Source organism: Periplaneta americana, chromosome 2, assembly GCF_040183065.1.
Source record: "Periplaneta americana isolate PAMFEO1 chromosome 2, P.americana_PAMFEO1_priV1, whole genome shotgun sequence".
NCBI classification, from domain to species: Eukaryota; Metazoa; Arthropoda; class Insecta; order Blattodea; family Blattidae; genus Periplaneta; species Periplaneta americana.
Window position 1 is genome coordinate 216086011 of NC_091118.1, and position 24137 is coordinate 216110147.

The window sequence follows — 24137 nt, forward strand, 5'->3', positions numbered from 1 at the left end:
AGCTTGTTTAGGAAACATGGGTTTCAAAATCCCCAGCAAGCTGCTGAAATTAAAACCCTATAAAATTACAATGGTCCGTGAATTGCTATGTGCGACCACATGATTAGGTCCGACTTTGTAACTGGGGAGTGAATCTGAGAGGAACTAAAGCAACTGAACTAAAAGAAAATATCAGTCGAGAAATTGCTTTACTCACACCTGAGGAACTTATGCTTGTTAGTGAAAATTTTCTATGTGAATGTTGAGAATGTATCTGTGCTGAGGGTGACCATTATCAACACACGTTAGTGATTTTATTATCAATTCAGAACAGTATTAGTGGCAACGTTGGCTGCAATGTGAGATATAGCACAGGCATGCGATGCAGTCTGATGTCCTCGAATGCTAATAATTGCTCTGTAGAAGTAAATGAAGAGAAAATAAGTTTTTGACAGTTTATTTAATTTACATTGAAATATAGTCTCCAGGTTACGAGAAGCTGTAAATTAAGTTATTTGTGAAATCTAAATGTGTTTCCGACTGCCAAAAATATGAAAACAATCCAAGAAAAGTTATTCTTTTATTATTTTGCTTTGTATTGGATTGGAGTATGCTTCCAGACAAGAATTTTCATGTCAACGTAAATGTAAACTTCGATCAAGGTTGCAGCTTGAAAATTGTTTTGAAATATCAAAGAACTATCTTGTAATATAACACTCTTATCTTCTTAATTCCAAGTCATGTGTTTTATATTCTTATTTTTCGAAGACGAATTCAAATTTTACAAGTCTTATCTTGAAATGTTGAATGTAGTGTCACTGTGCATCAAAGAAAGATGTGCAAAATAGTAGTTGTTAAATATTGTAATATCTCAGTTCTATCGTTTGTTAACTGGATTTTTCCATGTTAATGCAAACCAAAAGTTGTGATTTATTTTTTATTTTAAGGGATGAAATTGGTGAAATGTCTGTTTTCTAGATTTTTAAAGCTAGAGACAATTTGTTTTGTGTACAGTAGCCTCTTGGTGTTAGTATTAATACCTCTAAATTTCATTAGTATCAGTTTATGAGTTATTATTTTTTTTTTAATTTTGACTTTTTCAAAATGTATCTACTCCCACAAAATATAAGCTACATGCCTGTACATCACATGCATATAATTTAACATTAGTGCCATAATTTGAGTTTTGAATGTATGGTCGACTTCAAAAAATTATAATTTAGTAAGTTTAAAAGCTTTAATTTTTTTAGTGTTTTGATGGTATATTTTATTCTTTCATTTTCAAAATGTTTACTTTATCCAGAAAAAGGCTCTACAGTTTTATTAACGAAACTTTTCAGAACATGGAATAAAAATTTCAGCTTCTTAGCATTTTGTTGAAGCTTGAAGTACAGTAGAACTTGGTTATAGCGACCTCGTTTTGTGCGACACCTCGCCTATAACGTCAAATATTCTGTGGTTCCAACTAATTCCCCATAAGACATATGCTTCCCTACCTTGCTTAATACGACAAATGCATATGCGTCTACCTCGCATATAACGTCATTTTCAACCTCAGTTTGGAATAAGATTTTCTAAGAACCAAAGTATTTTAAGAAATATTTGTTGAAATCTGACCCTGACAAATTCTTTAGTCTCCTTCTGTCATAGACCTCTGAAATGCAGGCAGATTCCGGACCCCATTGTAACCTGTCCGAATTCATGCGGTATTAGATCTGTTTCAACAGGAAGTTTTCACTAAGTGCACGATTTTAACGCAGTATGGCCACTAAAAGAAGTGAGTGACGCTTTAGAAGTCATTAGAATTATGAACATGTTCTATAAAGCTAGGGAAGGGAGCAGTGAAATTGCAACTGAAATTATGAACATAGAACGTAATTTATCCCTAGAAAGTGTGTATTGGGCAAGTAGAAGACAACAGAGTAAAATGACTGATTACTTCACTTCTAAGTAAAGTAGTTTGGTGAGAACTGAACAAACTGTTTTAATACAGAATACTGTATTTATAATCGTAGGCCTACGTGTATTTTATTATGTTCATTGTAGGCTTAAAAGTCAATACATAAATTAAAAATAAGTCTAATTAAGTTTGTTATTTTTCATTTTCCACCTCACTAGATTGAAAATATGAATCTCGGTTAGTACGACACTCGTTTATAACAACATAATTTTTAAGGTCCCTTGGATGTCGTTATAACCAAGTTCTACTGTATTTGAATGCGAGTAAATGCAATGAAAATAGAAGTGTGGAAAAATGACTTTGAAATGTCGATTTTCCAGCACAGAAACCTATTTGTAATTTTATTGTGCAATATAACTAAAGCATTAATTTTGAGGACGATTATGTCTATAAAATTTGGCTAACATATAAATGAAAGGTCAATGATTCTTTTCTTTTCTTTTTTCTTTTTTTTTGCAAAAAAAAATAAAGAAAAGAAAAAGAGAGAAATGTGGGTTTTCTCGAAAATTGACCAAAATTTCACTCATTTCCTCCCTTAGATAACACTGAATGTAAAAATACATGAGGTATATGTTACAATTTAAAATTCATAGTCAGGTTCGAAAAACAATTTGTTAAATACGTACATTGGGAGACAAAGAAATTGAAATTTCTGTCATTTGTTTTCAGCTGTGAAGCAGAGCAAGATTGATGACTGTGAAGCTCAGATGCTGGATCCACAGCATGGAAGGTAAGGATCACTAGACAGGGTCAGGCCGCTCTTCGTCACTTGTGAACATGTGACTGCAAACTGCCCTGTTTCCTGTTTCAGTGTGCAGCCGCAGATTGCACAGGAGGGTGACAGCAGTGACACAGGAAGGGAGGAGGCTGCACCTGTGGCAGGGAAGCGACAGGCTGTGAAGAAACTCCCAGGACTGACCAAGATGCTCGAGTCTGACACCGAGTCACTCCAGCTGGATGCCACTGTCTCTAATGCAGAGAGCGACGACTTTGAGTTCAGCAGTGACAAGTAAGTTAGCAACACAGTTCTTTATTCTGAAGCAGCACAGCTCCTAGATTCGTTTGATTTCGTAGGATGTGAGAACAGTACGCCCCTCGCCCTCAAACATAGCACATGCTTCTTATTCCTACTCACTACAGTTGATTCAGAGCTCAAGCTGCTTTGTTTGTCTACATTATGCTCGGTAACCTAACATGCATCACGGTTGTAGTTCCAGTCGGCACCATGCCTCAAATCTTCAATCCTGTATCATAATGTATAGAAAGTGTGCGCTCTTCTGCTTCTTCCCATAAGCCAACTGACTGGAATGTTAGTGTTTTGGAACAGTGGCAGCACATTCGTCTGAGATGATGGTTACCATTACTTACAAATGGCTTTTAAGGAACCCGAAGGTTCATGGCCGCCCTCACATAAACCCGTCATCGGTCACCATCCTGAGCAAGGTTAATCCAATCTTTACAATCATATCCAACTTCCCTAAAATCCATTTTAATATTATCTTCCCATCTACGTCTCGGCCTCTCCAAAGATCTTTTTCCCTCCGGCCTCCCAACTAACACTCTACATGCATTTCTGGATTTGCCCATACGTGCTACATGCCCTGCCCATCTCAAACGTCTGGATTTAATGTTCCTAATTATGTCAGGTGAAGAATACAATGCGTACAGTTCTGCATTGTGTAACATTCTCCATTCTCCTGTAACTTTATCCCTCTTAGCCCCAAATATTTTCCTAAGCACCTTATTCTCAAACACCCTTAACCTCTCTTCCTCTCTCAAAGTTTCACAACCAGACAGAACAACCGGTAATATAACTGTTTTATAAATTCTAACTTTCAGACTTTTTGACAGCAGACTGGATGACAAAAGCTTCTCAACTGAATAATAACAGGCATTTTCCATATTTATTCTGCGTTGAATTTCCTCACGAGCAGTGGCGGCTCGTGAGAAAATATTATGTGTGTTCACAATTTTGTGGTTCCAAAATCGAAGAGAATTTGAAATTGTACGTTTAGTCTAATATGAAATGTCATGATTCCAATGTTTCACTATCGAAAAAAACCGTATATAAATTCAAAACGACATATAATAATAATAATAATAATAATAATAATAGTAGTAGTAGTAGTAGTAGTAGTAGTAGTAGTAGTAGTAGTAGTAGTAGTAGTAGTAGTAGTAGTAGTAGTAGTAGTAGTAGTAGTAGTAGTAGTAGTAGTAGTAGTAGTAGTAGTAGTAGTAGTAGTAGTAGTAGTAGTAGTAGTAGTAGTAGTAGTAGTAGTAGTAGTAGTAGTAGTAGTAGTAGTAGTAGTAGTAGTAGTAGTAGTAGTAGTAGTAGTAGTAGTAGTAGTAGTAGTAGTAGTAGTAGTAGTAGTAGTAGTAGTAGTAGTAGTAGTAGTAGTAGTAGTAGTAGTAGTAGTAGTAGTAGTAGTAGTAGTAGTAGTAGTAGTAGTAGTAGTAGTAGTAGTAGTAGTAGTAGTAGTAGTAGTAGTAGTAGTAGTAGTAGTAGTAGTAGTAGTAGTAGTAGTAGTAGTAGTAGTAGTAGTAGTAGTAGTAGTAGTAGTAGTAGTAGTAGTAGTAGTAGTAGTAGTAGTAGTAGTAGTAGTAGTAGTAGTAGTAGTAGTAGTAGTAGTAGTAGTAGTAGTAGTAGTAGTAGTAGTAGTAGTAGTAGTAGTAGTAGTAGTAGTAGTAGTAGTAGTAGTAGTAGTAGTAGTAGTAGTAGTAGTAGTAGTAGTAGTAGTAGTAGTAGTAGTAGTAGTAGTAGTAGTAGTAGTAGTAGTAGTAGTAGTAGTAGTAGTAGTAGTAGTAGTAGTAGTAGTAGTAGTAGTAGTAGTAGTAGTAGTAGTAGTAGTAGTAGTAGTAGTAGTAGTAGTAGTAGTAGTAGTAGTAGTAGTAGTAGTAGTAGTAGTAGTAGTAGTAGTAGTAGTAGTAGTAGTAGTAGTAGTAGTAGTAGTAGTAGTAGTAGTAGTAGTAGTAGTAGTAGTAGTAGTAGTAGTAGTAGTAGTAGTAGTAGTAGTAGTAGTAGTAGTAGTAGTAGTAGTAGTAGTAGTAGTAGTAGTAGTAGTAGTAGTAGTAGTAGTAGTAGTAGTAGTAGTAGTAGTAGTAGTAGTAGTAGTAGTAGTAGTAGTAGTAGTAGTAGTAGTAGTAGTAGTAGTAGTAGTAGTAGTAGTAGTAGTAGTAGTAGTAGTAGTAGTAGTAGTAGTAGTAGTAGTAGTAGTAGTAGTAGTAGTAGTAGTAGTAGTAGTAGTAGTAGTAGTAGTAGTAGTAGTAGTAGTAGTAGTAGTAGTAGTAGTAGTAGTAGTAGTAGTAGTAGTAGTAGTAGTAGTAGTAGTAGTAGTAGTAGTAGTAGTAGTAGTAGTAGTAGTAGTAGTAGTAGTAGTAGTAGTAGTAGTAGTAGTAGTAGTAGTAGTAGTAGTAGTAGTAGTAGTAGTAGTAGTAGTAGTAGTAGTAGTAGTAGTAGTAGTAGTAGTAGTAGTAGTAGTAGTAGTAGTAGTAGTAGTAGTAGTAGTAGTAGTAGTAGTAGTAGTAGTAGTAGTAGTAGTAGTAGTAGTAGTAGTAGTAGTAGTAGTAGTAGTAGTAGTAGTAGTAGTAGTAGTAGTAGTAGTAGTAGTAGTAGTAGTAGTAGTAGTAGTAGTAGTAGTAGTAGTAGTAGTAGTAGTAGTAGTAGTAGTAGTAGTAGTAGTAGTAGTAGTAGTAGTAGTAGTAGTAGTAGTAGTAGTAGTAGTAGTAGTAGTAGTAGTAGTAGTAGTAGTAGTAGTAGTAGTAGTAGTAGTAGTAGTAGTAGTAGTAGTAGTAGTAGTAGTAGTAGTAGTAGTAGTAGTAGTAGTAGTAGTAGTAGTAGTAGTAGTAGTAGTAGTAGTAGTAGTAGTAGTAGTAGTAGTAGTAGTAGTAGTAGTAGTAGTAGTAGTAGTAGTAGTAGTAGTAGTAGTAGTAGTAGTAGTAGTAGTAGTAGTAGTAGTAGTAGTAGTAGTAGTAGTAGTAGTAGTAGTAGTAGTAGTAGTAGTAGTAGTAGTAGTAGTAGTAGTAGTAGTAGTAGTAGTAGTAGTAGTAGTAGTAGTAGTAGTAGTAGTAGTAGTAGTAGTAGTAGTAGTAGTAGTAGTAGTAGTAGTAGTAGTAGTAGTAGTAGTAGTAGTAGTAGTAGTAGTAGTAGTAGTAGTAGTAGTAGTAGTAGTAGTAGTAGTAGTAGTAGTAGTAGTAGTAGTAGTAGTAGTAGTAGTAGTAGTAGTAGTAGTAGTAGTAGTAGTAGTAGTAGTAGTAGTAGTAGTAGTAGTAGTAGTAGTAGTAGTAGTAGTAGTAGTAGTAGTAGTAGTAGTAGTAGTAGTAGTAGTAGTAGTAGTAGTAGTAGTAGTAGTAGTAGTAGTAGTAGTAGTAGTAGTAGTAGTAGTAGTAGTAGTAGTAGTAGTAGTAGTAGTAGTAGTAGTAGTAGTAGTAGTAGTAGTAGTAGTAGTAGTAGTAGTAGTAGTAGTAGTAGTAGTAGTAGTAGTAGTAGTAGTAGTAGTAGTAGTAGTAGTAGTAGTAGTAGTAGTAGTAGTAGTAGTAGTAGTAGTAGTAGTAGTAGTAGTAGTAGTAGTAGTAGTAGTAGTAGTAGTAGTAGTAGTAGTAGTAGTAGTAGTAGTAGTAGTAGTAGTAGTAGTAGTAGTAGTAGTAGTAGTAGTAGTAGTAGTAGTAGTAGTAGTAGTAGTAGTAGTAGTAGTAGTAGTAGTAGTAGTAGTAGTAGTAGTAGTAGTAGTAGTAGTAGTAGTAGTAGTAGTAGTAGTAGTAGTAGTAGTAGTAGTAGTAGTAGTAGTAGTAGTAGTAGTAGTAGTAGTAGTAGTAGTAGTAGTAGTAGTAGTAGTAGTAGTAGTAGTAGTAGTAGTAGTAGTAGTAGTAGTAGTAGTAGTAGTAGTAGTAGTAGTAGTAGTAGTAGTAGTAGTAGTAGTAGTAGTAGTAGTAGTAGTAGTAGTAGTAGTAGTAGTAGTAGTAGTAGTAGTAGTAGTAGTAGTAGTAGTAGTAGTAGTAGTAGTAGTAGTAGTAGTAGTAGTAGTAGTAGTAGTAGTAGTAGTAGTAGTAGTAGTAGTAGTAGTAGTAGTAGTAGTAGTAGTAGTAGTAGTAGTAGTAGTAGTAGTAGTAGTAGTAGTAGTAGTAGTAGTAGTAGTAGTAGTAGTAGTAGTAGTAGTAGTAGTAGTAGTAGTAGTAGTAGTAGTAGTAGTAGTAGTAGTAGTAGTAGTAGTAGTAGTAGTAGTAGTAGTAGTAGTAGTAGTAGTAGTAGTAGTAGTAGTAGTAGTAGTAGTAGTAGTAGTAGTAGTAGTAGTAGTAGTAGTAGTAGTAGTAGTAGTAGTAGTAGTAGTAGTAGTAGTAGTAGTAGTAGTAGTAGTAGTAGTAGTAGTAGTAGTAGTAGTAGTAGTAGTAGTAGTAGTAGTAGTAGTAGTAGTAGTAGTAGTAGTAGTAGTAGTAGTAGTAGTAGTAGTAGTAGTAGTAGTAGTAGTAGTAGTAGTAGTAGTAGTAGTAGTAGTAGTAGTAGTAGTAGTAGTAGTAGTAGTAGTAGTAGTAGTAGTAGTAGTAGTAGTAGTAGTAGTAGTAGTAGTAGTAGTAGTAGTAGTAGTAGTAGTAGTAGTAGTAGTAGTAGTAGTAGTAGTAGTAGTAGTAGTAGTAGTAGTAGTAGTAGTAGTAGTAGTAGTAGTAGTAGTAGTAGTAGTAGTAGTAGTAGTAGTAGTAGTAGTAGTAGTAGTAGTAGTAGTAGTAGTAGTAGTAGTAGTAGTAGTAGTAGTAGTAGTAGTAGTAGTAGTAGTAGTAGTAGTAGTAGTAGTAGTAGTAGTAGTAGTAGTAGTAGTAGTAGTAGTAGTAGTAGTAGTAGTAGTAGTAGTAGTAGTAGTAGTAGTAGTAGTAGTAGTAGTAGTAGTAGTAGTAGTAGTAGTAGTAGTAGTAGTAGTAGTAGTAGTAGTAGTAGTAGTAGTAGTAGTAGTAGTAGTAGTAGTAGTAGTAGTAGTAGTAGTAGTAGTAGTAGTAGTAGTAGTAGTAGTAGTAGTAGTAGTAGTAGTAGTAGTAGTAGTAGTAGTAGTAGTAGTAGTAGTAGTAGTAGTAGTAGTAGTAGTAGTAGTAGTAGTAGTAGTAGTAGTAGTAGTAGTAGTAGTAGTAGTAGTAGTAGTAGTAGTAGTAGTAGTAGTAGTAGTAGTAGTAGTAGTAGTAGTAGTAGTAGTAGTAGTAGTAGTAGTAGTAGTAGTAGTAGTAGTAGTAGTAGTAGTAGTAGTAGTAGTAGTAGTAGTAGTAGTAGTAGTAGTAGTAGTAGTAGTAGTAGTAGTAGTAGTAGTAGTAGTAGTAGTAGTAGTAGTAGTAGTAGTAGTAGTAGTAGTAGTAGTAGTAGTAGTAGTAGTAGTAGTAGTAGTAGTAGTAGTAGTAGTAGTAGTAGTAGTAGTAGTAGTAGTAGTAGTAGTAGTAGTAGTAGTAGTAGTAGTAGTAGTAGTAGTAGTAGTAGTAGTAGTAGTAGTAGTAGTAGTAGTAGTAGTAGTAGTAGTAGTAGTAGTAGTAGTAGTAGTAGTAGTAGTAGTAGTAGTAGTAGTAGTAGTAGTAGTAGTAGTAGTAGTAGTAGTAGTAGTAGTAGTAGTAGTAGTAGTAGTAGTAGTAGTAGTAGTAGTAGTAGTAGTAGTAGTAGTAGTAGTAGTAGTAGTAGTAGTAGTAGTAGTAGTAGTAGTAGTAGTAGTAGTAGTAGTAGTAGTAGTAGTAGTAGTAGTAGTAGTAGTAGTAGTAGTAGTAGTAGTAGTAGTAGTAGTAGTAGTAGTAGTAGTAGTAGTAGTAGTAGTAGTAGTAGTAGTAGTAGTAGTAGTAGTAGTAGTAGTAGTAGTAGTAGTAGTAGTAGTAGTAGTAGTAGTAGTAGTAGTAGTAGTAGTAGTAGTAGTAGTAGTAGTAGTAGTAGTAGTAGTAGTAGTAGTAGTAGTAGTAGTAGTAGTAGTAGTAGTAGTAGTAGTAGTAGTAGTAGTAGTAGTAGTAGTAGTAGTAGTAGTAGTAGTAGTAGTAGTAGTAGTAGTAGTAGTAGTAGTAGTAGTAGTAGTAGTAGTAGTAGTAGTAGTAGTAGTAGTAGTAGTAGTAGTAGTAGTAGTAGTAGTAGTAGTAGTAGTAGTAGTAGTAGTAGTAGTAGTAGTAGTAGTAGTAGTAGTAGTAGTAGTAGTAGTAGTAGTAGTAGTAGTAGTAGTAGTAGTAGTAGTAGTAGTAGTAGTAGTAGTAGTAGTAGTAGTAGTAGTAGTAGTAGTAGTAGTAGTAGTAGTAGTAGTAGTAGTAGTAGTAGTAGTAGTAGTAGTAGTAGTAGTAGTAGTAGTAGTAGTAGTAGTAGTAGTAGTAGTAGTAGTAGTAGTAGTAGTAGTAGTAGTAGTAGTAGTAGTAGTAGTAGTAGTAGTAGTAGTAGTAGTAGTAGTAGTAGTAGTAGTAGTAGTAGTAGTAGTAGTAGTAGTAGTAGTAGTAGTAGTAGTAGTAGTAGTAGTAGTAGTAGTAGTAGTAGTAGTAGTAGTAGTAGTAGTAGTAGTAGTAGTAGTAGTAGTAGTAGTAGTAGTAGTAGTAGTAGTAGTAGTAGTAGTAGTAGTAGTAGTAGTAGTAGTAGTAGTAGTAGTAGTAGTAGTAGTAGTAGTAGTAGTAGTAGTAGTAGTAGTAGTAGTAGTAGTAGTAGTAGTAGTAGTAGTAGTAGTAGTAGTAGTAGTAGTAGTAGTAGTAGTAGTAGTAGTAGTAGTAGTAGTAGTAGTAGTAGTAGTAGTAGTAGTAGTAGTAGTAGTAGTAGTAGTAGTAGTAGTAGTAGTAGTAGTAGTAGTAGTAGTAGTAGTAGTAGTAGTAGTAGTAGTAGTAGTAGTAGTAGTAGTAGTAGTAGTAGTAGTAGTAGTAGTAGTAGTAGTAGTAGTAGTAGTAGTAGTAGTAGTAGTAGTAGTAGTAGTAGTAGTAGTAGTAGTAGTAGTAGTAGTAGTAGTAGTAGTAGTAGTAGTAGTAGTAGTAGTAGTAGTAGTAGTAGTAGTAGTAGTAGTAGTAGTAGTAGTAGTAGTAGTAGTAGTAGTAGTAGTAGTAGTAGTAGTAGTAGTAGTAGTAGTAGTAGTAGTAGTAGTAGTAGTAGTAGTAGTAGTAGTAGTAGTAGTAGTAGTAGTAGTAGTAGTAGTAGTAGTAGTAGTAGTAGTAGTAGTAGTAGTAGTAGTAGTAGTAGTAGTAGTAGTAGTAGTAGTAGTAGTAGTAGTAGTAGTAGTAGTAGTAGTAGTAGTAGTAGTAGTAGTAGTAGTAGTAGTAGTAGTAGTAGTAGTAGTAGTAGTAGTAGTAGTAGTAGTAGTAGTAGTAGTAGTAGTAGTAGTAGTAGTAGTAGTAGTAGTAGTAGTAGTAGTAGTAGTAGTAGTAGTAGTAGTAGTAGTAGTAGTAGTAGTAGTAGTAGTAGTAGTAGTAGTAGTAGTAGTAGTAGTAGTAGTAGTAGTAGTAGTAGTAGTAGTAGTAGTAGTAGTAGTAGTAGTAGTAGTAGTAGTAGTAGTAGTAGTAGTAGTAGTAGTAGTAGTAGTAGTAGTAGTAGTAGTAGTAGTAGTAGTAGTAGTAGTAGTAGTAGTAGTAGTAGTAGTAGTAGTAGTAGTAGTAGTAGTAGTAGTAGTAGTAGTAGTAGTAGTAGTAGTAGTAGTAGTAGTAGTAGTAGTAGTAGTAGTAGTAGTAGTAGTAGTAGTAGTAGTAGTAGTAGTAGTAGTAGTAGTAGTAGTAGTAGTAGTAGTAGTAGTAGTAGTAGTAGTAGTAGTAGTAGTAGTAGTAGTAGTAGTAGTAGTAGTAGTAGTAGTAGTAGTAGTAGTAGTAGTAGTAGTAGTAGTAGTAGTAGTAGTAGTAGTAGTAGTAGTAGTAGTAGTAGTAGTAGTAGTAGTAGTAGTAGTAGTAGTAGTAGTAGTAGTAGTAGTAGTAGTAGTAGTAGTAGTAGTAGTAGTAGTAGTAGTAGTAGTAGTAGTAGTAGTAGTAGTAGTAGTAGTAGTAGTAGTAGTAGTAGTAGTAGTAGTAGTAGTAGTAGTAGTAGTAGTAGTAGTAGTAGTAGTAGTAGTAGTAGTAGTAGTAGTAGTAGTAGTAGTAGTAGTAGTAGTAGTAGTAGTAGTAGTAGTAGTAGTAGTAGTAGTAGTAGTAGTAGTAGTAGTAGTAGTAGTAGTAGTAGTAGTAGTAGTAGTAGTAGTAGTAGTAGTAGTAGTAGTAGTAGTAGTAGTAGTAGTAGTAGTAGTAGTAGTAGTAGTAGTAGTAGTAGTAGTAGTAGTAGTAGTAGTAGTAGTAGTAGTAGTAGTAGTAGTAGTAGTAGTAGTAGTAGTAGTAGTAGTAGTAGTAGTAGTAGTAGTAGTAGTAGTAGTAGTAGTAGTAGTAGTAGTAGTAGTAGTAGTAGTAGTAGTAGTAGTAGTAGTAGTAGTAGTAGTAGTAGTAGTAGTAGTAGTAGTAGTAGTAGTAGTAGTAGTAGTAGTAGTAGTAGTAGTAGTAGTAGTAGTAGTAGTAGTAGTAGTAGTAGTAGTAGTAGTAGTAGTAGTAGTAGTAGTAGTAGTAGTAGTAGTAGTAGTAGTAGTAGTAGTAGTAGTAGTAGTAGTAGTAGTAGTAGTAGTAGTAGTAGTAGTAGTAGTAGTAGTAGTAGTAGTAGTAGTAGTAGTAGTAGTAGTAGTAGTAGTAGTAGCAGTAGCAGTAGCAGTAGCAGTAGCAGTAGCAGTAGCAGTAGCAGTAGCAGTAGCAGTAGCAGTAGCAGTAGCAGTAGCAGTAGCAGTAGCAGTAGCAGTAGCAGTAGCAGTAGCAGTAGCAGTAGCAGTAGCAGTAGCAGTAGCAGTAGCAGTAGCAGTAGCAGTAGCAGTAGCAGTAGCAGTAGCAGTAGCAGTAGCAGTAGCAGTAGCAGTAGCAGTAGCAGTAGCAGTAGCAGTAGCAGTAGCAGTAGCAGTAGCAGTAGCAGTAGCAGTAGCAGTAGCAGTAGCAGTAGCAGTAGCAGTAGCAGTAGCAGTAGCAGTAGCAGTAGCAGTAGCAGTAGCAGTAGCAGTAGCAGTAGCAGTAGCAGTAGCAGTAGCAGTAGCAGTAGCAGTAGCAGTAGCAGTAGCAGTAGCAGTAGCAGTAGCAGTAGCAGTAGCAGTAGCAGTAGCAGTAGCAGTAGCAGTAGCAGTAGCAGTAGCAGTAGCAGTAGCAGTAGCAGTAGCAGTAGCAGTAGCAGTAGCAGTAGCAGTAGCAGTAGCAGTAGCAGTAGCAGTAGCAGTAGCAGTAGCAGTAGCAGTAGCAGTAGCAGTAGCAGTAGCAGTAGCAGTAGCAGTAGCAGTAGCAGTAGCAGTAGCAGTAGCAGTAGCAGTAGCAGTAGCAGTAGCAGTAGCAGTAGCAGTAGCAGTAGCAGTAGCAGTAGCAGTAGCAGTAGCAGTAGCAGTAGCAGTAGCAGTAGCAGTAGCAGTAGCAGTAGCAGTAGCAGTAGCAGTAGCAGTAGCAGTAGCAGTAGCAGTAGCAGTAGCAGTAGCAGCAGTAGCAGTAGCAGTAGCAGTAGCAGTAGCAGTAGCAGTAGCAGTAGCAGTAGCAGTAGCAGTAGCAGTAGCAGTAGCAGTAGCAGTAGCAGTAGCAGTAGCAGTAGCAGTAGCAGTAGCAGTAGCAGTAGCAGTAGCAGTAGCAGTAGCAGTAGCAGTAGCAGTAGCAGTAGCAGTAGCAGTAGCAGTAGCAGTAGCAGTAGCAGTAGCAGTAGCAGTAGCAGTAGCAGTAGCAGTAGCAGTAGCAGTAGCAGTAGCAGTAGCAGTAGCAGTAGCAGTAGCAGTAGCAGTAGCAGTAGCAGTAGCAGTAGCAGTAGCAGTAGCAGTAGCAGTAGCAGTAGCAGTAGCAGTAGCAGTAGCAGTAGCAGTAGCAGTAGCAGTAGCAGTAGCAGTAGCAGTAGCAGTAGCAGTAGCAGTAGCAGTAGCAGTAGCAGTAGCAGTAGCAGTAGCAGTAGCAGTAGCAGTAGCAGTAGCAGTAGCAGTAGCAGTAGCAGTAGCAGTAGCAGTAGCAGTAGCAGTAGCAGTAGCAGTAGCAGTAGCAGTAGCAGTAGCAGTAGCAGTAGCAGTAGCAGTAGCAGTAGCAGTAGCAGTAGCAGTAGCAGTAGCAGTAGCAGTAGCAGTAGCAGTAGCAGTAGCAGTAGCAGTAGCAGTAGCAGTAGCAGTAGCAGTAGCAGTAGCAGTAGCAGTAGCAGTAGCAGTAGCAGTAGCAGTAGCAGTAGCAGTAGCAGTAGCAGTAGCAGTAGCAGTAGCAGTAGCAGTAGCAGTAGCAGTAGCAGTAGCAGTAGCAGTAGCAGTAGCAGTAGCAGTAGCAGTAGCAGTAGCAGTAGCAGTAGCAGTAGCAGTAGCAGTAGCAGTAGCAGTAGCAGTAGCAGTAGCAGTAGCAGTAGCAGTAGCAGTAGCAGTAGCAGTAGCAGTAGCAGTAGCAGTAGCAGTAGCAGTAGCAGTAGCAGTAGCAGTAGCAGTAGCAGTAGCAGTAGCAGTAGCAGTAGCAGTAGCAGTAGCAGTAGCAGTAGCAGTAGCAGTAGCAGTAGCAGTAGCAGTAGCAGTAGCAGTAGCAGTAGCAGTAGCAGTAGCAGTAGCAGTAGCAGTAGCAGTAGCAGTAGCAGTAGCAGTAGCAGTAGCAGTAGCAGTAGCAGTAGCAGTAGCAGTAGCAGTAGCAGTAGCAGTAGCAGTAGCAGTAGCAGTAGCAGTAGCAGTAGCAGTAGCAGTAGCAGTAGCAGTAGCAGTAGCAGTAGCAGTAGCAGTAGCAGTAGCAGTAGCAGTAGCAGTAGCAGTAGCAGTAGCAGTAGCAGTAGCAGTAGCAGTAGCAGTAGCAGTAGCAGTAGCAGTAGCAGTAGCAGTAGCAGTAGCAGTAGCAGTAGCAGTAGCAGTAGCAGTAGCAGTAGCAGTAGCAGTAGCAGTAGCAGTAGCAGTAGCAGTAGCAGTAGCAGTAGCAGTAGCAGTAGCAGTAGCAGTAGCAGTAGCAGTAGCAGTAGCAGTAGCAGTAGCAGTAGCAGTAGCAGTAGCAGTAGCAGTAGCAGTAGCAGTAGCAGTAGCAGTAGCAGTAGCAGTAGCAGTAGCAGTAGCAGTAGCAGTAGCAGTAGCAGTAGCAGTAGCAGTAGCAGTAGCAGTAGCAGTAGCAGTAGCAGTAGCAGTAGCAGTAGCAGTAGCAGTAGCAGTAGCAGTAGCAGTAGCAGTAGCAGTAGCAGTAGCAGTAGCAGTAGCAGTAGCAGTAGCAGTAGCAGTAGCAGTAGCAGTAGCAGTAGCAGTAGCAGTAGCAGTAGCAGTAGCAGTAGCAGTAGCAGTAGCAGTAGCAGCAGCAGCAGCAGCAGCAGCAGCAGCAGCAGCAGCAGCAGCAGCAGCAGCAGCAGCAGCAGCAGCAGCAGCAGCAGCAGCAGCAGCAGCAGCAGCAGCAGCAGCAGCAGCAGCAGCAGCAGCAGCAGCAGCAGCAGCAGCAGCAGCAGCAGCAGCAGCAGCAGCAGCAGCAGCAGCAGCAGCAGCAGCAGCAGCAGCAGCAGCAGCAGCAGCAGCAGCAGCAGCAGCAGCAGCAGCAGCAGCAGCAGCAGCAGCAGCAGCAGCAGCAGCAGCAGCAGCAGCAGCAGCAGCAGCAGCAGCAGCAGCAGCAGCAGCAGCAGCAGCAGCAGCAGCAGCAGCAGCAGCAGCAGCAGCAGCAGCAGCAGCAGCAGCCTTTCTATTTCCAATTTTTCCTGGTAAGCCAATTTACCCAGTTCTTTACTGTTCCAAATTTCATTGAACAGAGTTCATTGTTTACGTTTGTTAATAATGAATACATATCACAGTCCTGTTATTTACAAACGCGTGTGTTCAGTAATATATTTTGATTCACAACACACTGATACACTATAGCCTATACCAGTACTGTAATCCCATTCACATAGATTGATTGCTATAAATACATGCCAGTAAATATTATTCTTAAATATTATACACTACCATACAGATACTTAAATTCATACCACCACCACCACAATCAGCCAGCACGTGTTTGAAAGTCAAACTATGCTATTATGTCGACACTGAAGTATAGTAATTCACAAACTACACTCTCGTAGCAGCACTGTACACACATCTACGTAAAGTAAACGTTCCTACAGTCAGATGCTGACATGTACAGGCTTTTAAATTTCCTCCTCGAGATATAGCACGTGAACGATAGGCATCGATGCACCTGACATCTGTAGGATAGATACTCATCATGTTCACTTAACGCTTTGTGCTCTTGACGAGTCATAAGCGGCCAGCTAAAGACAATTTTCTCCCGCACATGCGTGAAATTTCTGTAACCGTCTCGAAAAGAGCACGGCTTGTACGTGAACGGATGTTGCCAAGTTTACATAAGAAGTTTATGCAAGATGCAGGAAGTTTAAAATACTGGATTCTGATATTATACATCCCCACTACGGCAATACGGTATCAAATAATAAAACTAGTCGTGTATTAATGGAAACAAGGTGTTCACGTGCTCTTGTGGTCTTATTGACGCACCGCCACTGCTCACGAGTGTCATTTATATTCGTTAGTTGTCAATAGTGTGCTATGTTATCGTACGTCATAATTGCTTATATCTGTTCTTTAGTCTTAATAATTATTACTTGTCAAAAGTTGTCAGTTTAGTGTTGCTAGGTTATTGATTGATTATTTATTAATTAGTTTCTGTTGTGTTATGTGCTTCACACTTTTGGCTTTAGACATTTCTTTAGACCACCAGATGATAGTGATGACTTACTGAAATGGGAGAACGCTATCCCTAGAAAAAATAGAAAACTGACTCATGATTGCTTTCTGTGTGACATTATTTTTGCCAGTAATTTCTTAATAAAAGTATATTCATTTACTCTAAAGGGTGAAACAGTAGACATTCAAAACAGAGATGGAAATTAAAACCAGATGCAGTTCCCCATATCTTTCCTAATGTGCCAAATACCTCTCTCTAAGATAGTTAGGAAATGTAAATCTCCTAAGAAAAAGAATCCTTGTGCACAGGTGAAACATGTTCTCTCGATACCGGTATTGAAAACCCCAACCAGAATAATGCAATACCAAACAATTTATCAGTTGAAGATAGCCTTGATATCATGAAAGCCAGGAAAACAATTGCTTTGTTAAATAGGAAAACTAAGAATCAGAAACGCAGTTTAATTAGAATTCTGAAGAAACTAAACATCACAAATACTAAAATAAATATGCTTGAAAAGAACACAAGAAATGTAAAATCAAAGACTAGTTTCACACAATTGAAATCGTACCCGTCTCTTAGAGAGAGAGAGAGAGAGAGAGAGAGAGAAAAAAAAATTGTAGAAATGTCTTGGTAATCCATTTTGAATCTTGCGTACACTACTTTTAACACTTGAATATAATTAATTGATTAACTAGTGGACTTACTCGTGTTTAATAATGTAAGATTTGTGCGGCTTACAGCTGTTTCAGTGCTTCACGCACCATCCTCAGAGCCTACTAGATCACAGCGTCATCTCTGTTATGTGGGTGTGTTTGATTGTTGAAAGGTGTTGAAGAGTGGAGTCAAATAGTGTGTGTGTGTTCTGAAATTGATCTGTGTGTTGAGAATTTGATCAGGGTGTGTTTTAGTGTGTTTGTATATTTCGTATTGTTGTGTGTTGAGTTTTTGGTTCTTGGGTTGTGTGTGTAGGATTTCCATGTCCTTATTTATGTTATTGTATGTATGGTTAGCATTGGTTATGTGATCGGCGTATGTAGATGTATTGTGTCCTCTGGTTATTGCTTTAATGTGTTCTTTGTATCGAGTTTGGAAAGATCTGCCTGTCTGTCCTATGTAGAAACTGTCGCAACTATTACATGTGAGTTTGTATACACCTGTGTGGTCGTATTTATTTGTTTGTGTTTTTTGTGTGTTGAGATGTCTTTGTAGTGTGTTTTCTGTTCTGTATGTTATGTTGTATTTCTGCTTTCTGAATGAAGATGTGATCTTATGTGTGCTTTTGTTTTCATATGTTAGTGTGATGTATTTCTTGTGTTCTTGTGTTTGTGTTGTGTTTTTGCGTTTGTTAAGTTCTTGTTTTGTCTTTCTTATGATGTTGTCTGTTATGTTTGAATTGTATCTTACATAATTAACACGAGTAAGTCCACTAGTTAATCAATTAATTAGAAAAGTGTAGTTGATGCAATTTAAAGAAATCCATACTGAAGAGTGTTTTGCTGCCTTTATCTTCTGAAGCTCTCTTAAGAACATTTGTGAAGGATCTTAAATGTCTCTATGCCACAGATGCCATTGCACATTTTTTTTGTGACAAAGAGGAGAGTGAACGTGCCGGAATTCTTACATTTGATGAAGTTAAACTTAGGGAAGAAATTCAATTCAATTGAAATTCATCTGTTAATTTGGAATATTTTACTCCAGAAGCAAGCGAGAATGAACTTGCAAATCATGCTCTAGTTTTCATGTTTGCTCCCTTTCCTTATAGCTGGGTTTAACCCATAGCAATATATGCTAGCTCGAACGCCACCTCTGGTGACATTATCGCAAAAATACTCATCCAGGTTATGATACAGTTAGAAGAAACTGGTGGTAGATCATCAGTTTCACGTCAGAGGGTAGCTAAGCTAATAAAAAGTTACGGAAATGTTTGGCAACAGAAGAAACTTTAATTGTTCTATACCAAATCCAGCTGATCCTGTTAGAAAACTATTTCCAAATGGACCGCATATATTTAAATGCATATGGAATAATTTCCGCGATAAAGTCCGGGTGTATTGCATGTTGATTATTCATATTTCAACGTGATTCATATTTCGAATTTTCCGGTATGAAGGCTTGTTATAAACTGACCTCTGCTCATTTGGACTCTGCCACCGGCGTGGCTCAGTCAGTTAAGGCGCTTGCCTGCCAGTCTGAAGTTGCGTTCGGGCGCGGGTTCGATCCCCGCTTGGGCTGATTACCTGGTTGGATTTTTTCCGAGGTTTTCCCTAACCGTAATGTGAATGCAAGGTAATCTATTGCGAAACCTCGGCCTCGTCTCGCCAAATATTATCTCGCTATCACCAATCTCATCGACGCTAAATAACCTAGTAGTTGATACAGCGTCGTTAAATAACCAACTGAAATAAAAAAAATTTGGACTCTAATTCCTTGCATCGAGTGAATGTAAGTCTGGTATTTAGCAGATCTTTTGCTAAGGGAATACAATTCAGGGGGACTAGAAGGCAGCAAAACAAAGGAACTTGAACTGCTTCATTGAATTCATCTATTCCTGTATGAAAGGTGAGATGCACATTAAACTTTAATAAAGTGGAAAACTGTCCTTAGAAGCAATCAAATACTTTCACTTCTGAAAGAATGCTGGAGTTCTTAAGAGTAACGTTAGACAGCACTTTAGAAGTGTTCGAAGATTTGTGGGAAAACAAACATAAGTATGTGTTGGCAGGAAAATTTAACGAAGATCCTTCAGAACGTCATTTTGGTATATTGCGGTCTTTAGATTAGGTTCGATTAGGTTAGGTTAGGCAGTAACTCTTTTGTCATTACTACACGACACAATGCAAACTGTCCATGTGAAGATGGTAATCACATCGTGCAGTGCATTCCATTACTTTGGCGTGGAAGAAGTGAAGTAGTCTGCCTGACTTGTTTGTTGTTGCAGCTGTTTATGTCATTTATAAATAAAATTGATTCGAAAGTGCAGAGAATGTATGAACATTCATTATTCTATGACAATGTATGTTTCTTTTATGATTCAACTTAAATTCAATTTCGTAGGTCATTGTAAACATTAGCCCTAATATGACTTTGAATGAAATAGGGTTTCATAGAGTAGCGGCCCGCGGTTACAAAGGTTGGCAGTTCTTCATGAAAAATAGTGTATTTAGCAAACGCATGCTGTTTATTGCATCTAAATCTGATAACACGTATAATTATAGCCCCTTCTCGAAGTTGACTGTGCACCCAAAATTGTACTCCAACCATCTGTGCGCTACACCTCACACACCTGGTACAACTAGTCACGTAGTGGAGATGTGCCCCATATGCTTTTCTAGTTTTTTAAGTTAAATTAACTAAATTCTTCACTCCCGTGTTTGTCATGTATTTTCTCCTCTAAACAGATTACACGGGTGGGGGAGAAAGCGTTTTCAGCAAAAAACCAATCTTTTCCATTACACATTTCGATATTAAAATGACTAGTAGGCTACATGATTTCCTCGACTTTTTCCAGAAATTTCAATATTTAAATTTTGTGTAGGACGTCCTAATTTCCTAAGTTAACATGTAATTTCTCTTTTAATTTCGAAAAGGGTTGGTCGATTAGGTTTTCATTTCATTCATTTTTAATATAAATATTTCCTTAGACACACTGACTAATCACATCACACCACCCACAGTACTATAACACACTGGAACTGTAATGATATACAGCAGTCCAGAAGCCTGTGTGTTCTAACGCAAGTCATAAAAAGATGAGGGTGTTGGCGGTTCTTTTGTATATTCGGAGAGAGCTGCTTTGGTTGCAGCTCTAATGCAGTCTTATGGGACGGTGAAGAAAACCAGTTTTCTGCTACCGACTACCCTACGTGGAGCTTCAGGAACTGCCGATCACAGATCCGAAAAGTACACTACAGCTAAAATCCTCGAGCAGTTCAAGGCTCCTACAGACAGTAAAATCTTAAATCGAAGGAGAATGAATTGGAAAAATAAATGAAACAATGAACTAGATTACATAAAAGCACGTTTTACATTTTTAATTTTTTCAGGTCCATTTAAATGGCGGTTCTGCAGCTCTGCAGTTCTTATTGTAGAGCTGCCCCTGGTTTCATATATTGGATAATAAATAATATGGTTAGTATCCAATGATTAGGGATTCACTCACGCTATTGCTTCCTGGAAGGGCTTTCTTCTATCCTGGTGACTGCAGTGTGGTAGTGGTCCTGGTTCATTATATCTTTGTTGATGAATGATACATATTAACTACGTGCAGAGTTTGGGTGTAATTTTCAACATTCAGTACTAGACAAATACAACACTGCAAGGGTTTCATAGCTTGACATAGAAATTAAACTAGGATTATTCAGAATAATCTTTAATCCGCCCAAGATTCACGCACTTGGTCCACCGGTGCTGCAATGCCGCTGTACCCCCCTTGTGCACAGATTTCTCGAGGTCTGCAAAAAGGCCTGCTGTGATAACCTCTTCATTTCCCAGCCAAGTGAGTTTTGAGCTTTGGGAAAAGAAAGAAGTCCGAGGGTGTGAGATCTGGTGAGCAGGGGAGGGGGTTCGGCAATGTAATTCACGTAGTTTGGCAACTGTGATTTCAGACATGTGAGCAGATGCTTTGTCGTAATGAAACAACACTTTCTTATTTGCCATATCCGGCATTTTCTCGCGAATTTTCCCTTTCCGTTGCTGCAGGAGATTTGAATAATACTCTGCGGTTATACTCTCTAGAGTACGCCATTAGGAAAGTCCAGGATAACAGAGAGGGTTTGGAATTGAACGGGTTACATCAGCTGCTTGGCTATGCAGATGACGTGAATATGTTAGGAGAAAATCCACAGACAATTAGGGAAAACACGGGAATTTTACTGGAAGCAAGTAAAGATATAGGTTTGGAAGTAAATCCCGAAAAGACAAAGTATATGATTATGTCTCGTGACGAGAATATTGTACGAAATGGAAATATAAAAATTGGAAATTTATCTTTTGAAGAGGTGGAGAAGTTCAAATATCTTGGAGCAACAGCAACAAATATAAATGATACTCAGGAGGAAATTAAACACAGAATAAATATGGGAAATGCCTGTTATTATTCAGTTGAAAAGCTTTTATCATCCAGTCTGCTGTCAAAAAATCTGAACGTTAGAATTTATAAAACAGTTATATTACCAGTTGTTCTGTATGGTTGTGAAACTTATTGAGAATAAGGTGCTTAGGAAAATATTTGGGGCTAAGAGGGATGAAGTTACAGGAGAATGGAGAAAGTTACACAACACAGAACTGCACGCATTGTATTCTTCACCTGACATAATTAGGAACATTAAATCCAGACGTTTGAGATGAGCAGGGCATGTAGCATGTATAGGCGAATCCAGAAATGCATATAGAGTGTTAGTTGGGAGGCCGGAGGGAAAAAGACCTTTAGGGAGGTCGAGACATAGATGGGAAGATAATATTAAAATGGATTTGAGGGAGGTGGGATATGATGATAGAGAATGGATTAATCTTGCTCAGGATAGGGACCAATGGCGGGCTTATGTGAGGGCGGCAATGAACCTCCGGGTTCCTTAAAAGCCAGTAAGTAAGTAAGTAAGTACTCTGCGGTTATTGCTGGATAGTCAATCACGATTTATCCCCTTAGAATCTCAGAACACGCACGCCTTCTGATTGAACAGCTTTTGCTTTCTTTGCAGGCGGAAAATCACTTGTGTTTCCATTGTTTTGAGTGCTGTTTTGTCTCTGGTATATAGTAGTGGATTCAGGTTTCATCAGTGGTTACAAACCACCTAAAATACTGGCATATTTTTCTGGAATTGAGCCAGACAGTCACTCAAAATTTCACATCGAACATACTTTTGTTCCAATGTTAACAAATGCAAAACCCACCTTGCAGAGATCTTGGACATGCCCAAGACATTGACTAAGATGTGGTGCACCTGTTCAGTTGAGATACGCATAACCTCACTAATTTCCCGCACTTTCAGTCGACAGGTCATTCAATACCATATCATGGATATTTTCCCACGATTTCCTCACTTGTTGCTGTTACTGGACATCCACTGCGGGGGTCGTCTTTCACACTCTCTCGACCATGCCCATTTTTTCACAGTCGAAAATGCTGGGTCGGATTCCCCCAGTGTAGCATCCATGTCTGCTTTAATTTCTGTTGGACTCATTCCCTCATATACGAAATATTTAATGACAGCACGAAGGCCGATATTTTCCATTTTTGTCAATCTGTTTAGTGCACTAACTTCAAAATTAAATTACTCAAAGTGTAGACAAAAGACATTTTTCTTGCTTGAACTAATGTAAAATGACCGCTAAAATGGTGGCATTGTTGACATGTTTCTATATGTGCAGCCACAAACTTTTTAAATGTACCTCGTACAATATGACACAAAAGATGTGGTGCAAAACAATATATAAAGACCTCACAAAAGATTACAAACCACATGAAATAAAAATGTGATACAAAATAATTCTCACTTCTGTTTTCTGTTTGTTTTGCAGATGATTGTAGAACCGACTGACATCCTGTAAATTGATTCACAAAATGTGGTAAGCGTGACATTGTATCATTTGAGGTAGTTAAGTTTTTTTGGGTTTTGGAACTTGTTACCACAGCTGTATTGTTACATTTCCTGCAACGAGCACCTTTTGCCCTAAGGAGACGGAAGGTGGGCATTTGAGGACTCTTCAGGGAGCTGAAATATTGAACATTTGTTTCAATGAAAATCTCACGAAATCTACCGGAAATTCAATTTCAGTCTCTTTAAGAGAAATGAAGGACAATCTGTGTCAATATGTAGAATTGTGTCATGACTTTCTGAAGTGCTAGCATTCGAGTTGATTCTGTTGAAAAACTATGCTTAGGCAAGCCTGAAGGAATTTCTGACTCTGCAATTTCTCACTTTCCTAATTTAGAATCTGTGTGCATACTTTCAGCAGTCCTTTGTAGCCAATAGCTGTCCATTGTAAACTTGTGTATATAAACCTATGTTCTCTTTCGTGTCGTGTTGTGTATATGTAGTTAAGTTCTCTTAACTTTATTCGTTTATCCATTTGTCGTGTGTTGCAGTTAGAGAAGGAAGTAACTCCTCTGAATGTAATGTCATAATCATTCTGTCATGTTGGCATGCCCAGGGAGGGGAAAAGGGATCGTATGTTTCAAGGTTTTTGGTTGTCTCTAACAATAGTATTTATAAGAAAAGCCATAGTGAACATAACAATTTAATAAAGTAGAAACAAAGTAGAGAGAAAAGGAGTTACAAATATTGTACAAGTTAAGAACTGTAAATACATAAGAATAACCCCAAGCAAGAGGGTGGGGATAATTAAAGACATTGAAAACTAAAGTCTAATAACGGCATAAATTGCCGGTAGAGAGAGAGAGCAAATAACTAACATAGAATAGGAAGTGAAAGATGATAATATACACCAGGAGTGATCAAACACCCACAAGAAAGTACAGTTCCCCGTAGCACACGGGCTCTGATAAATCCAATAAATTTCAACACTCCAACCTTTAGCTGAATGCCGGTACAGGTCCGTGTAGAATACGCTGTTGCCGACTCACAAACTATCACCATCAATACCACCATAGACTCGAAGAAAATTCACTGTCGTATTAAGGATGTTAACCATTCCACACTGTGTAGAATACTGTAATTAACAGAGCTGGCCAATGCACTGTTAAGGTAAGCATTCACTACATCATATCGCACTCCTCGTATGAATTGCACGCAACGATATTTTAAGTGCAGTGCGTTCACTGTAACGGCTTCACCTCATCGCCTCATCAGATTCCCCTATCAGCTGTTTAAAACATGACGTCGTACGATATTGACATTGCTGAAAACAGAGGAGTTGAGGTTTGGTCTATTAATTACGTCTGTTAGCGAATAAGAATTTGTAATTGCTTCATGCGTCTTAATTGAAGAGGAAGAAACGAAAGAAATATTGGTTACATAATATATTTGCAAGAAACGACTTGATTACTGTAATGGGAACGCCTCAAATTATATAATTCTTCGCAATTTTCTACACGCGAAATGAGTTTTCCGTCTGCCATTTTGGCGCGACACAACATGGCACAACATAATAGTAACAGTTGACCAATTAAAATTGATTTATTAAAGAAGGCCATGATCGCACGCATCGGAAAAGTTGCCCATCCAAGAAACGTGGACGGATTTGCCGAGAGGTGATGCGTCCAATACGATGTAGTGAACGTGGTTACATAACAATTATAGCAAAGATAGTCTTTTTCCGATCCATGCTATTCGTCCGATGAGTGCGATACGATGTAGTGAACGCTTACCTTTAGAGATGAACCAGACCATCCCAGGGTCTATGTAACTGCAATATGAAAACGATGTTCTATTGATGATGTGTCCCACGCAATATCAGAGTCGTTCCAATTCAACCAGGCGGCCCGACTCAACCCGATGAATCCTCCAGTGGAGGTCAGAGACTCGGTCGTCCTCTCTCTGTCTGACTGGGAACAAGAATGCCATATCCGGAGGCTGGTCCTAGCTCCTCCAGCAGACCAGTGCCCGGTTCTCTTCTTCCTCCAATGAGAGGAGAAGAT

The 24137-nt window shown here is 38.0% G+C and overlaps 1 protein-coding gene across 2 annotated transcripts in view; it reads left to right on the forward strand.

Annotated features, from left to right (window-relative positions):
- The window catches only part of LOC138695122 (mediator of RNA polymerase II transcription subunit 12-like), a 170015-nt gene that overhangs the window by 19492 nt on the left and 126386 nt on the right, over positions 1-24137 (forward strand). Inside the window, exons 5-7 of one of the 2 annotated variants that reach the window (XM_069819541.1) lie at positions 2609-2669; positions 2751-2948; positions 22058-22105. In XM_069819541.1, coding sequence (XP_069675642.1) covers positions 2609-2669; positions 2751-2948; positions 22058-22061 — 263 coding nt within the window. In that variant the 3' untranslated portion in view covers positions 22062-22105. Of the gene's footprint in view, positions 1-2608; positions 2670-2750; positions 2949-22057; positions 22875-24137 lie in introns of those variants that run through there. The other variant, XM_069819540.1, reaches the window with a different exon arrangement.